The sequence below is a fragment of the Polyodon spathula genome, chromosome 20 (assembly GCF_017654505.1).
Source record: "Polyodon spathula isolate WHYD16114869_AA chromosome 20, ASM1765450v1, whole genome shotgun sequence".
NCBI lineage: Eukaryota > Metazoa > Chordata > Actinopteri > Acipenseriformes > Polyodontidae > Polyodon > Polyodon spathula.
This window is the reverse complement of record NC_054553.1, coordinates 27233752-27246000: the sequence shown is the minus strand read 5'-3', so window position 1 is coordinate 27246000 and position 12249 is coordinate 27233752. Positions and strand designations below refer to the sequence as shown.

Here is a 12249-nt window from a genome sequence, read left to right as displayed (position 1 = left end):
TAATCTTTGACCTATTGTGTGGGTCTGTTTTCAATTCTCCTTTGTTTATACAACACTTCTGTAGCTGAATCTTGACACACCTACGTTATACAATTATTTTACTTTCAAATGCTTTTTTTTTTTTTTTTTTTTTAGTGACCCAGTTTGTTTAAAAACAATAAAAGCTGTAACCCCTTCAGTCATGATTCATTTTTTTTATTTTCATTTTTAGACATTTTAAAACGGTTTGTGTGACATCTGAAGTTTGAGAAGTTGCCCTGCCAAAATTTTGTAAAAAGCGTATAGGCTTTATAAAATAGATATGAAACATAACATGGTACAGTTCTGGATGCAGTGACTGAAGGGGTTATAGTATGGTTCTGTATTTGTGATTATTGCTTGGTTATTTAGAATAGTGTAAACATGTTAATGGGTGTAGATGTTCATGCTACTGTTTTAGTGTAGTTGTAAGCATAACAGTAATTACTGTAGCGTATTTGTAACTAATTAAGCAAAAGGTTTTGGTTGTGTTAGGAAACAGTGCAGGGGGCTCCTTGATTGGGTTCTAATTATAAAGAATGGTTATTTGTGTTACTGTAGTAATCGGTCAAATTATTAGAAATATGTACACCCCCCCCCCCCATTAGAATTCCACAATGTTCTTAAAAAGCCATTAAAACAAGTAGCATTCCCAAGTTGCTATACACTATAAAATAAAACAAATATGTGTATGCTATGAAATAATTGCCGATTTTTTAACTCTTTAAAACGGACCTCGTGTCCGTAGTCTGTTTGTCCTTTTCATTTTCTTTTCCTCTATTTTTTATTTAACCTCAATATCCTTTGACAGTCTGTTGCGTGAACTGCATTCAGTTTTTTTCACCTCTGGCTTCTATTGTTTGGCACCCTTCTGCTTTACAAAGATTCCTATTCCTTGTTACAATAGATCACTCCCTGGGGCAGCCTTTGCAGAGTCTCTTTTTCACTTCACATTAGTGTTGATGTGAAGATGTCTGTACATGGATTTATGCCAAATGGTGTCTAACAGCTGGCACCTGGTAGTAGGTGAGTGAGATTGCACAGGAACTGAACAATTACGAGGGGCTGCATTCCATCTGCAATGCTGCAATAAACTCTCTGATGTGCTTTCATTCCTGCCCTAGGTATATAATACGCTTGACAGTATGGTTGTGGTGTGCCCTTTTTTTATTTGTTCTGCAGATCTCGGTGTAAGTTTAGTGCTGGCGGGTAACGTGATATTTTTTTTTTACCATCAGCAGCTGTGGTTCACATTAATATTTCAACACCTTCTATCCATCTCCTCGTATGATGGTTTCTCACCAATCTGAAGCTCTGCTTTTAAGACGGTCAACCCATATACATCCTTCCCATGCTGCATCTTAGTTTATGGTCTAATCTTCTTTTGAAGTATTGTGGAACTATAATGAATTTATCGGCGACACTCTGGAGTGGAGTCTTGTGCAAGCAGCCAGTAATGGTAGAGCCACCAGCGTTGTACATCATTGAAACTCTAGCGAGACAAAAAACATAATCAGCCTTCATCTCCTGAAGTCCCAACTGTCTGTCTATACACTGATTGTCTCATCATTGTGTTCAGTACTGTACTGTGAAGGAATCCGTCCAGGTGGTTCAAATGTGCTGATCTAAAGAAATCAGATATGTTAATGAAGCACAAAAGAGCTCCTGCCTGTCTTAATATAGCCCTGTGCAGTGGAAACATTCAGTGACAACGAGACTGGATTGCCATCACAGTTAGGGTGAATATTGAATCTGATTCATAGTGATGCAGGCTTTGTGTATGAGTGTATGATTATGTAAAATTCACATTTTAGCCTGGGCAAAATAACGTCCAATGCCCACTTCAAGAAAAAATATTTAGACAACCCATGAAATAAATAAACCACTAGACCAGCATTACGCTGTCACTTGTAGGAATGGATGAAGCTGCATATAATTAGGGGATTAATTTAATTCAGGAATCTGTGCTAATCTAATTATGGTAAAATATGTTATTCTATGACTTGATTTGAGATGTGGTAGATTGAAAATGTGGTTGATTTTTCTAAAATGGGCAGGTAATTTTTCCATGGAAAAGCAGAGCAGCTCAGTTTTAAATGCAATGAAATCACAGAATTGTAAGCAGCATGTTGCTGTCAAGGACATCCCGAGGACAAGCAAGCATTTCCAATGCATATACATGCTAGTACTGTGCATTGCATTCACAAGCAACCATACCAAATAGTACTTACTGCGTCTATCTATATTGACAGTTGTTTTAGCCCCAAAAACAGTGCTTCCTCCCACCCTCAAACTTTTTTGAGTTTTTTTTTTTATTTGTATTTTTTTTACCCACAATTATTGATGCAAAGTATTGCCGACATGGAACTGTACAAACAGTAATACAATCCATAAATAATACTAAGGGGGATAGCAGTACATTGTAATCTTAACATGCCTGAGCGCCTTTGTTTGTTCCTGTTTCATTGAGTTTTAAGCCATGCCAATGCCAGCTTGTACCCTTGATTGTACACAGCTAGACTGCCACAGGGACAGTGTCGTTGGCTTCATTGCACCAATGCAGGAGACCCACAACTCTTGAAACAATGCTTACAACAGAGTCTTTTTTTGCATTTCAGCTACGACATGGTACATTATGGGCACTCTAACCAGCTACGACAGGCACATGCCATGGGTGACTACCTCATTGTTGGAGTGCATACAGATGGTAAGTCAAAAATAACAGTAATGCGATCTTCTTTTAAATAGAAGGTACAAATATGGTGTGACTCTCCCTTTACTAATGATGCCAGGTGGTGAGAGCAGATCACTGGCTGCAGACATGAGGTGCTTAAGCCTATGTTTAAGTAAATGCTCTTAATGGTGCCAGTTGGCTGCATGTTACACAGACATTACATACTGAGCTGCGAATGCTGGTAACTGGAAGCTGCGTCCTGGGAAAGAGTGTGGTTAATATTTGTGTGCAAGGTGTTAATCCACTGCACATGTAATATGTAAATCTGTACTGTGGCAGTGCTTTGTTGTCGATCACAAAAACACAGTTGTCCAGTCTGCTCAGTATTGCGATTTCACCCGTCCTCTGCATACAAACCTCCAGGTGTTTGAAAAGGTCAGCTGGCCTGTAGTCCTACTTTCTGGTTTTGTGTTTGTTCTTTTTGCAGTGCTTGCTTTCTTGCAACATTTCTAAGCTCTCTTAGGCTACTGGTGCCAGAGTGTGCACAAGGACTTTCATTGATACACTATGGAGGGTTTTTTTTTTTTTTTTTTTTATGTCAATGCCAGGATGTCAGTAATGTGGGAGCAACAGGATCTAGGAAACTAAACCACTCGCTTTAAACACTGCCTTGTGTCTCCTTCCTGTCTCCAGAGGAAATCGCAAAGCACAAGGGGCCCCCAGTGTTTACCCAGGAGGAGCGCTACAAGATGGTCCGCGCAATAAAATGGGTTGATGAGATAGTGGAAGGAGCCCCGTATGTAACGACCTTGGAAACTCTGGACAAATACAACTGTGATTTCTGTGTGCATGGAGGTGAATCTCTCTCTTTTGTTGTGATTGTTCAGCTGCTTTCATTGGAAGCCAGTTTAAGTGGCTAACAACGACTTCAGTGGAAGTAATTTGTTGCCACTGTGAGAAGCTCGTTTCAACAGAATACTGCTAATTGGAATTTTGATCAATGACGTGTTGGAATTGATTAAAAGGGAGTTGGGAATGGATTTTAAAAAGGGATTTGGAAATTAAATTGATTGACAGGAACGTACCCAAACCCTGCTGCTGATGCTTGTATGCATATTTAAAAAAAATAACAACGGAAAACCAAATAGTAAAATAAAGTACTTTATTGTTCAAATATATCAAACCTGTTTGTAAGTCATTATGACAAGGCTTTGTCCATTCTACATGTCGTATATTTAATAGTTGTTTTGGCTCAGTGTGCTGTGAACTCAGCTGTTAATCTTCCAACCATCTGATATTGAAATACAAAGTGATTTGGCCCCAGAGTTTTCAAATCAAGCACTTTAGTTCTTAAACGCCATTGTTGTGTATTTGCAATCACACTGCAGAAAACTGCTTCTCCTATGACTGAAGTACTGTGTGTACAATGTCTCCTATTTATATAATCTTTGACTCCAGGTTGCATTGGAAAGTGTTGCAAACCTAGTGAGAATTTACTTTGAAAGTTAATGGAAGGACTAGCGGAGAGCTGTAATTTCACCTAAAGGCCTTGTGATTTTCAGATGTCATTTGATAATTTGGCCGATTCATTGTGCTTACAGGTTTGCTGTTTGGCCAGACATCTTGTTAAATCAAAACGTTTCTTCCATTTCAGATGATATTACTCTGACTGTTGATGGGAAAGACACATACGCTGAGGTCAAAAATTCAGGAAGATATCGGTAAGATTGTGCAGTTTTATTAGATCACACATCTCTAACAAAGTATTAAACTGGCCTTTCTCTTTATTGCTATTGTGAGTCTTTTATGTGGAATAGAAGAAGCAGAAATGATTATTAGGGTTGGACTCTGTAAAGTAGAGTTCAATAATGGTTAAGCATGCTAAGCACTGTCTCGGGCTATGCGGGGTGCGAGTCTCGCTCACACATTTGCCTGTGTTTCAATCCTGGCACACCTCACTCATGTGCAGCAATGCTGTGTTTCAGGGAGTGCAAGCGCACGCAGGGCGTTTCCACTACTGACCTGGTTGGCCGAATGCTCTTGATGACTAAAACTCACCACAGCAACATTGTGAGTAACATTGACAGTGTTCATATTCAGCTTTAAAATGCCGCTTCTCAGGATGCATTGGTGTCCATGCCTAATCATGAAGAGTAGAATTTGGAGACATCCTAATAAGAGGATGATCATTTTGTGCTTTTGGATAAATAGTTCATTATGTAAACTACAGGCTGCAATGTTTTTATTAAAAATGAGGACCTATACCTTATAATAACCCCAATAATAACTTTCAGACTTTGCATCATTTCCTGTCTTCTGGAGTAAAGCAAAAGTCACGTGATCAAGTGTCTCCTGTTGCTTTAACATTGTAGTGGATACCACAGAGTGAGAACAAGCAAAACCACAACTGTTTTCCGGTCGGCAGACCTAATCTTAACAGAACGTGGTACAAATGGCACTCTGCTATGTACTGCTTCTTGGTTAACGACTCACTAAAACTGTTTTTTTTCTTCTTTTACCTTTATAGGACAAAAATTTAGACTATCAGCAGCACACAGACAACTTTGGAAAGGTACTTTTTTATTTTTATTTTGGATTATCTGTAACACTTTTTTACTGGGACGGTGAGATCCAAAGTCATCTTGTTCTGTTTTATCTCTTAACGTAAGATGAAGGAACATGTATATATATATCTCCATTGCTCAAACAGTACTTATTATTACTGCTCCCAGTACTATGCAGTTATTTTATGGAAGAGCAGTAATCTTAGTCCCTTAGTCGTTATGCACAGTTTGCGTTCTTGAGCATTGCATTAATAGTTGTCCAGCATTCTTTCCTCCCCCTGACATGTGGCAAACTTGGATTAAACAAAGAGCTCATAAATGGGTTTTGCAGACAAAAAGACATTGTTGAGACTAAATTAGTCTTTGCAATTATGATTTCAGCAGTGAATATACCAATGGATTCCTGTCTTTTTAAAAAAAGAAATATGGAATGGGCATGATTTATTTATTTATTTTTTTAAATGCAGTTTGTTTTGAATTGTGTTGCTTTGGCAAGATTTATCTAATGGACAATTCCCTTGTTGGCCACCAGGTGGAGCGGTAAGCACACGCTTGTGCATGGTCTGGTGACACATACAGTGCTTTATAAAAATTCAATATTTGTTACAAATAATTAGATTAAATCAATCCACACACATGAGCGATCAGGGTTGTTTTCTGCCCTGCCATGTGTCATCTTTACCAGCGTGTTTGTATTTGGAATTGCCCAGGGTCCCAAAGGCCACAGTCCTTGGACCGGAGTCTCTCAGTTCCTGCAGACCTCACAGAAAATCATCCAGTTTGCTTCCGGGAAGGAGCCACAGCCTGGGGACACCATCATCTATGTGGCAGGAGCCTTTGACCTCTTCCGTATCCTTCTCAGTGTGTTCTTCAAATAAGGGCATCTGTGCAAATCAGCTCGGCCAGGCTTCACAGCCATAGCAGGACATCTGTGTTTTCTGTTTAGCATTTTTCCATTTTCTCCTGTTTCTGTCCATTTGCCAAATAATTCTGTTCCTGCATATCTTTATTGTATGTCGTATTTCTAGTTCTGGATCAGTATCTCTGTCCTACTGGCATGTTGTCTTTGTTCTTTTTTAATTCAGTCGTTCTGCATTTTCATCACAGCATGGCAGTCCTTGAGGCTATCGAATTGGTCTAAATGATGAATACCACCATTGTAATTAACTAATTAATTATAATAGAGTTGTGCTTTGTCTAAAAAGGTTATGAATACCAATGTATCTCACATTGCCTGTGAGTCTCTTTAGTGTGTTTTATTTATATCTTTCAATGTATGCAACATGGCCAGGAATGCCCTATATTAATTCACAGTACTCAAACCCACCACTGTCAAGATCTGTTGCTATGGTGTGTTTCCAGCCAAGCACATCAGGGTTGAGCCAGCATGGATTGCCCCCTACTGCTAACCCCATGGATCTGAAGCGCTGGCATTCTATGTTCTAATAGCTAGACTAAATGCATGTTGATATGTACCACTGGCTGTTTGCTATGTCTGCCCTTAATGACTCTGAAAGACATCGGCCACGTTGACTTCCTGGAGAGAGTGTACAAGCAGTCTGACAAGCCTTATGTCATTGTTGGGCTACATTTTGACCAGGTGAGCATTTACAAAAGTAGTCCAGTAATTCTAGCTGTTGGGGAGGCTGTCGCCCGCAGGTCTTAACTAAACTACTGCATGTTGTTTGATGATATATATATATATATATATATATATATATATATATGTGTGTGTGTGTGTGTGTGTACTAAAGTCAGTGCTGCCATGTATTCAGTTGTAGTGGAAACATGGCAACAGTGTTTCAGTTGTATAATACTTTGCTTAAACTGAATTACTGTATGCTAATAGTAAATCGTTAAAATTGCAAGAACTTCAAAGCGAAACAGGGTCCAGTTTGCCCGTGTTGAACTGTGCTTTACATTTTGCCTACTCAGGAAGTGAACCGCTACAAAGGAAAGAACTATCCCATAATGAATGTGCATGAGAGGACTCTGAGCGTGCTGGCGTGCAGGGTGAGCAAGTACAATTACCTTGTGTGTTCATGTATTGTTGAATCTGTAAATGGTTCTGTTGTTAGCAGGGGAGATGTTTCCCTTCTATTCTAGATCAGATATTGTACACACCATGCAGGAATCCTATTGGACGTATAATTTTGTACATTCAATACACATAAAACTAAGGGTCCACTCGATTTTATTACAGTATATAGCAATTATTTATGTGCTTTATTTTACTGTTCACAGTTAAGATATTTATTCATAAATACAGTGGGTTTTAAAATTGGACCACACAATTCTAACTGAGATTCCCTTCTCCCCTCTCCCTTGAAGTATGTCTCAGAAGTGGTGATTGGAGCTCCCTATGCAGCCACCACAGATCTGCTGGACCACTTCAAGGTACGCTTTTTAACACTTCAAACGGGTCAGCGTAGACAGGAAAGCAAAGGGCTTCACTCATCATCAAGGGTAATTACAGTATATTTAAAAAAATAGTCCCCCATACTGAAGAACCAAAGAGCAGTCTGTTTTTAGACGTGACCTTCAAAGTTCAGCGATTTCAGATTACAGAGGCGTACTAGATTTAATTTAGTGGGTAGCATGATAGAAGAGAGTTGTGCACTGTTGCATGAACTTGGTTTCAGCCTCTATAATTTTCAGTTATAGAAAACAGCCTCCTCTTAAAATGAGTGCCTATTCAGTTGAAATGATAGCTGTATCAGTCCAGAGTTGATAGACAAAGAGCAAGCGAGGTGATACCTTTTATTGGATTAACTAAACAATAATTATTTGCTAATTGTCTATGTGACAGATTTTGGCCAGACACAGATGTGTGGGTGTTTTGTGTTGTGGGTTTGGAATTTGGACGAGGCAGATCATTGCAACCACTGGAATACAATATGATGGCAGCGGGGACTCTTGGTTTGAATTGAAATGCAATGTGAAAGGGTGGAGTTGCACTACTGTGACACATGCAGAGATCTTACTGTTATCTAGAACTTTGAAACATTCAGTCATTGATAAGGTTGTACTGAACAGAAATAGTTATGAGACAGATGCTTTACCTCCAAGTTGCTACTGCCTAGACTTCTCATTTTGTAATCTAACGGCTAGAAAGATTACAGTTCAGCCTTTTCTGACGATTCCATGCATGTTCATTGCCTTCTCAGGTGGACCTGGTATGCCATGGAAAAACAGAAGTCATCCTTGATAAGGACAACTCTGATCCCTATGCTGTAAGTTTGCACGGCTGCTTCTGTAGGGAAACTACAAAACTTAGTCATTGTAATACCTTGCCGTCCAACGGTGGAGACAACATCAAAACCTGTGATTCAAGAATGTGACCTAAAACTCGTTTCATCATTGGAGTCATTGAGAAAGGCTTTGAATGCAGTTCTACCAAGTTTGTATGAATAATTCTGAACTACTGTGAGGCAGAGTTTCAGAAATAAGTCTGAGTGTATACTGTAGATTCTAAATCATGTTAGTCTTTGGATCCTTCAAAAATAAAACCCAATAGCTCCAGATCTCCAGGTACTGCTATTTGTGCTTCTAATTTGACATCCAGACCTGTAATAAAGTGTTACGATCAGCATCATCTGTGGAAATGTCTTGAGAGGATCTTGATAAGTGTCCATGAAAGTTTTTCTACATTTTACATTTCGATTCCCTTTTACATTTTTATTTCAACACAGGAGCCCAAAAGACGAGGCATCTTCAGGGTAATAGACAGTGGCAATGAGCTCACCACTGACACCATTGTTGAGAGAATAATCAAGAACAGGCAAGTGCTTCTCCAGGGTGTGAATGTCCTTGCTTAACTACAGCTGATTGTCTGCTGACTGTTGTATTGAAAAGCTGGGATTGTTCGAGATGAGTGGACACTACTGGATTTTCCATGGAGATGTAGTTTTAGTAATTTAGGAAATTCCATCTGTGAGGAAGCTAGATAAAGGTGGCGTTTTGTTTTTACTTGGTGTTTTTTGCAAAAAAGGAACCCCCCAAAAACAACTAAATGCCCAAAAGCAGCACACCATTTCAATTCGTACAGATTCTATTCTAGCTGTTAATGGGCCTCCCGATCACTCTGTTACAGGCTGCTGTTTGAGGCTCGTAACCAGAAGAAAGAAGCAAAAGAGATCGCGGTGTTTCAAGCCTTGAAGAAACGTGAGGAGGAGAAGATGAAGGAACAGCAAAGGGGTCTGGTGAACGAGGAGCAAGAGAACTGAAGAGCAGCAAACCAAACGTTGAAGCCAGGCGTTATCCAGATCAAGTCAGCAAACAAAATCCGAACCCCTTGTAACAGGAGTCCTGTCTCACTGGTGGACACATTGGAATTGCTATAGATGAACTCCAGCGATGGTGGTGGTCTTTTTCATAGCATGTAATCTACTTTAATAGCCAATACAAACTGTGCTCATCAATAAAAATTAAACTCCACTGGATTTAATGATCCATGCTAGCTAACTTTGGGTGCTCTGTGTTTACTTGGCAATTAGCACATACCTCTTGTACTTTTCCTTAGGGGCTTTAGAGAATATAGTCCTGCAACATTTTTGGGTGAGAGAATGCACTTTAAGCACTAGCAGAAGATGACTGCTGTCTCCAGTAAGAATACTGCAATAATATATTCATTCTTTAATTTTACATTCTGTATCTCGCCTCCGTGCAATTGTCAGCCTTTCAAAGAGTGACCAAAGTTATAAAAGAAAAACGATTTTAACTAAGAGCACATGTACAATTATATTTTGGGAGGTACGAAACATAAGCGATCCATACCGCAGAAAGAAAAAAAAATCCATAGCATGATTGCACATGCTTCCTCGTTTTTAAATATTCTTGACTAGATCAAATCTGAGATCTACATAAACCATGTAACCCTGGACACGAATCATTTGTGATATGCTAAACATAATACTTACTACTTTTAATCTGAAGAAATGAATGCCTGCTAACCGTGAAAGGCTATTTTAAGCATTTTAAACTAAGCAAAACAATGAAACAAAAAAAACAAAAAAAGCTTTTTAACTAATTTATTTTTGACCGGATACAAGTGACCTAATTTCATCTGTTGATCCATCACACGTGTGCACGTTTTGTTAGGATGATTCATTATAACTATTACCTATTGTTTTGTGTACATTTATAATGTCCCTGAGATTCCCCAATGTTCTTATTAGATGAATCTGTGTGTGCAAGACTGAGAATTTCTCTAACTTAAACAATGTGGCTGAAAGGCGGAGGATTGGTGATGGGTAGTTGAGGATTTTGCCACCTTGAGACCCGGGTTCGAACCCAGTTATGGGAATCAGTTAGATGGGTTTTATGGTTTATACTCCAAGACCATTAGCATTTTATTCTCTGTGAAAAAAAGTTGTTGGGCAGGTCAGGGTTGAGGTTCATTGGCAAAACTTTGTGGGGAAAGTGACTTGGCACCTGGCACATTGTGCCTATTCTAATGTAAGCCCAGCCAATTTATTCAGACAAAAATAATGAATTTATTGTATGAAACACACCCTTGGAGAAAATGGCATTATTGGAATTTGATTGTAGGTACTGTAAATAAAAAAATAATAATTAAAAAATTGACTTTTAAATTTACCTCTTTGTTAACTATAATTTTTTAATTGTAGATTTTTTTTTAAATATTGAATGATTGTTATAAACTAACTTTCTCCCAACATATATTTATGATCTATTTATAAACCCTGGAGATTATATATAAACTAAGAAAGTATGTATCTGTGAATAAAATATGTTTGTCTCAGTTGCAACGTTTTGGAGCTGAAACATCTTTGTTCAGAAAGTCTTAGCAAAACGCAAGGTCAACTTCAGGAAAAGTTAAGCAGATATGTATTGACTAATGCCTTGAAACCACTGATGGACAGTAGTTGAAATGTCCAGCTGACTTGGTCTGTTACTTATTTAATGTACGATTGTCTTTTAAAGTCCTAGGTGATTTGTCAGAAAAGTTAACGATGTAAAAGGTAGGCTTTATACCTTCTGAATGTGTACATTTTATATCTCTTAATTTTACCATGATATACGGTCTTAGCAACCCTATACTTGGGCTATTTTTTCCAGAAAGCCTCCTTGTTCATGTCATGAGGTATTTTACAGATTCAGATGGGTATACATTATTCCTAAAGCACTGACCAAAACCACTGATTTGAAGATTGTTGTTTTATTTATTTATTTAACATAAAAATTTACAATAGAAAAATAACATGCATTTTTAGCGATTGGGGGAAATGCTTGAAATTGGAAGTTTCAGAGTGAAAAACAATGAAGTACAACTCTGGTTTGCACATCTGCAAGTGACGTCCAATGTATTTAAACAACTTCGACCACGAAGGCAATGCATTTGACCTGGATTTCTGTTGACTGTTGCTATAACAAACAAAATAGGTAATGTAACAAAGTCAACGTGTTCAGTTTTAGCCCAGCATTTCCATTAACAAATGTAATCTATATTTTTCTACATACAGCAGTGGTGCTGCCTGACATTTCCTAGCAACGTTAAAAAGTAGTGCTATATTTTTTAGGAATTTGCATAAAGTTCATTTCTGGCATTAAAAAAAAAAAAAAAAAAAGTTGACTGAATGCATACAGTACCTGTCTACCTTTTGTACATAAAGCTGACATAACTGATCTTGTCTCTTAATTATTCGTCATGTGTGATTCCGTTATATACAGTAATCTGTGTTGTTGTAACCTTAATAAATTAATATTGTGTGTGAACTGGCTTGTCTGTGCATTATTTGTTTGCTAGAAATTGCGGTTCTTTGTAGTGACAGTGTAAGAATTGCTGGAGTGAAGGTAATAATTTAATTGATCAAATCCGACTCTTCCAGAGGTTCTTTCCAGTGCAGTATTAAAAGCAGCTGATGTGTGCATCAACTTAAAACACAGCCATACCTAAGATTGCTGTAGACAGCAAACGCCGTTAATTATTCAATTTATTACAGCAGCGGTGGATTTAAATATAGCGCAGTT

At 38.2% G+C, this 12249-nt stretch overlaps 1 protein-coding gene across 1 annotated transcript; it reads left to right on the top strand.

The window, feature by feature from the left end:
- The first annotated feature begins 2617 nt into the window (after positions 1-2617).
- Positions 2618-11994, top strand: pcyt2 (phosphate cytidylyltransferase 2, ethanolamine). The gene is made up of 12 exons (XM_041220574.1): positions 2618-2725; positions 3386-3547; positions 4347-4413; positions 4678-4762; positions 5220-5264; positions 5967-6105; positions 6774-6856; positions 7192-7269; positions 7588-7653; positions 8424-8489; positions 8949-9037; positions 9350-11994. The coding sequence occupies exons 1-12, from the start codon at positions 2644-2646 to the stop codon at positions 9480-9482; spliced, it is 1095 nt and encodes a 364-aa protein (XP_041076508.1). The 5' UTR covers positions 2618-2643; the 3' UTR covers positions 9483-11994.
- Positions 11995-12249: the final 255 nt, after the last annotated feature.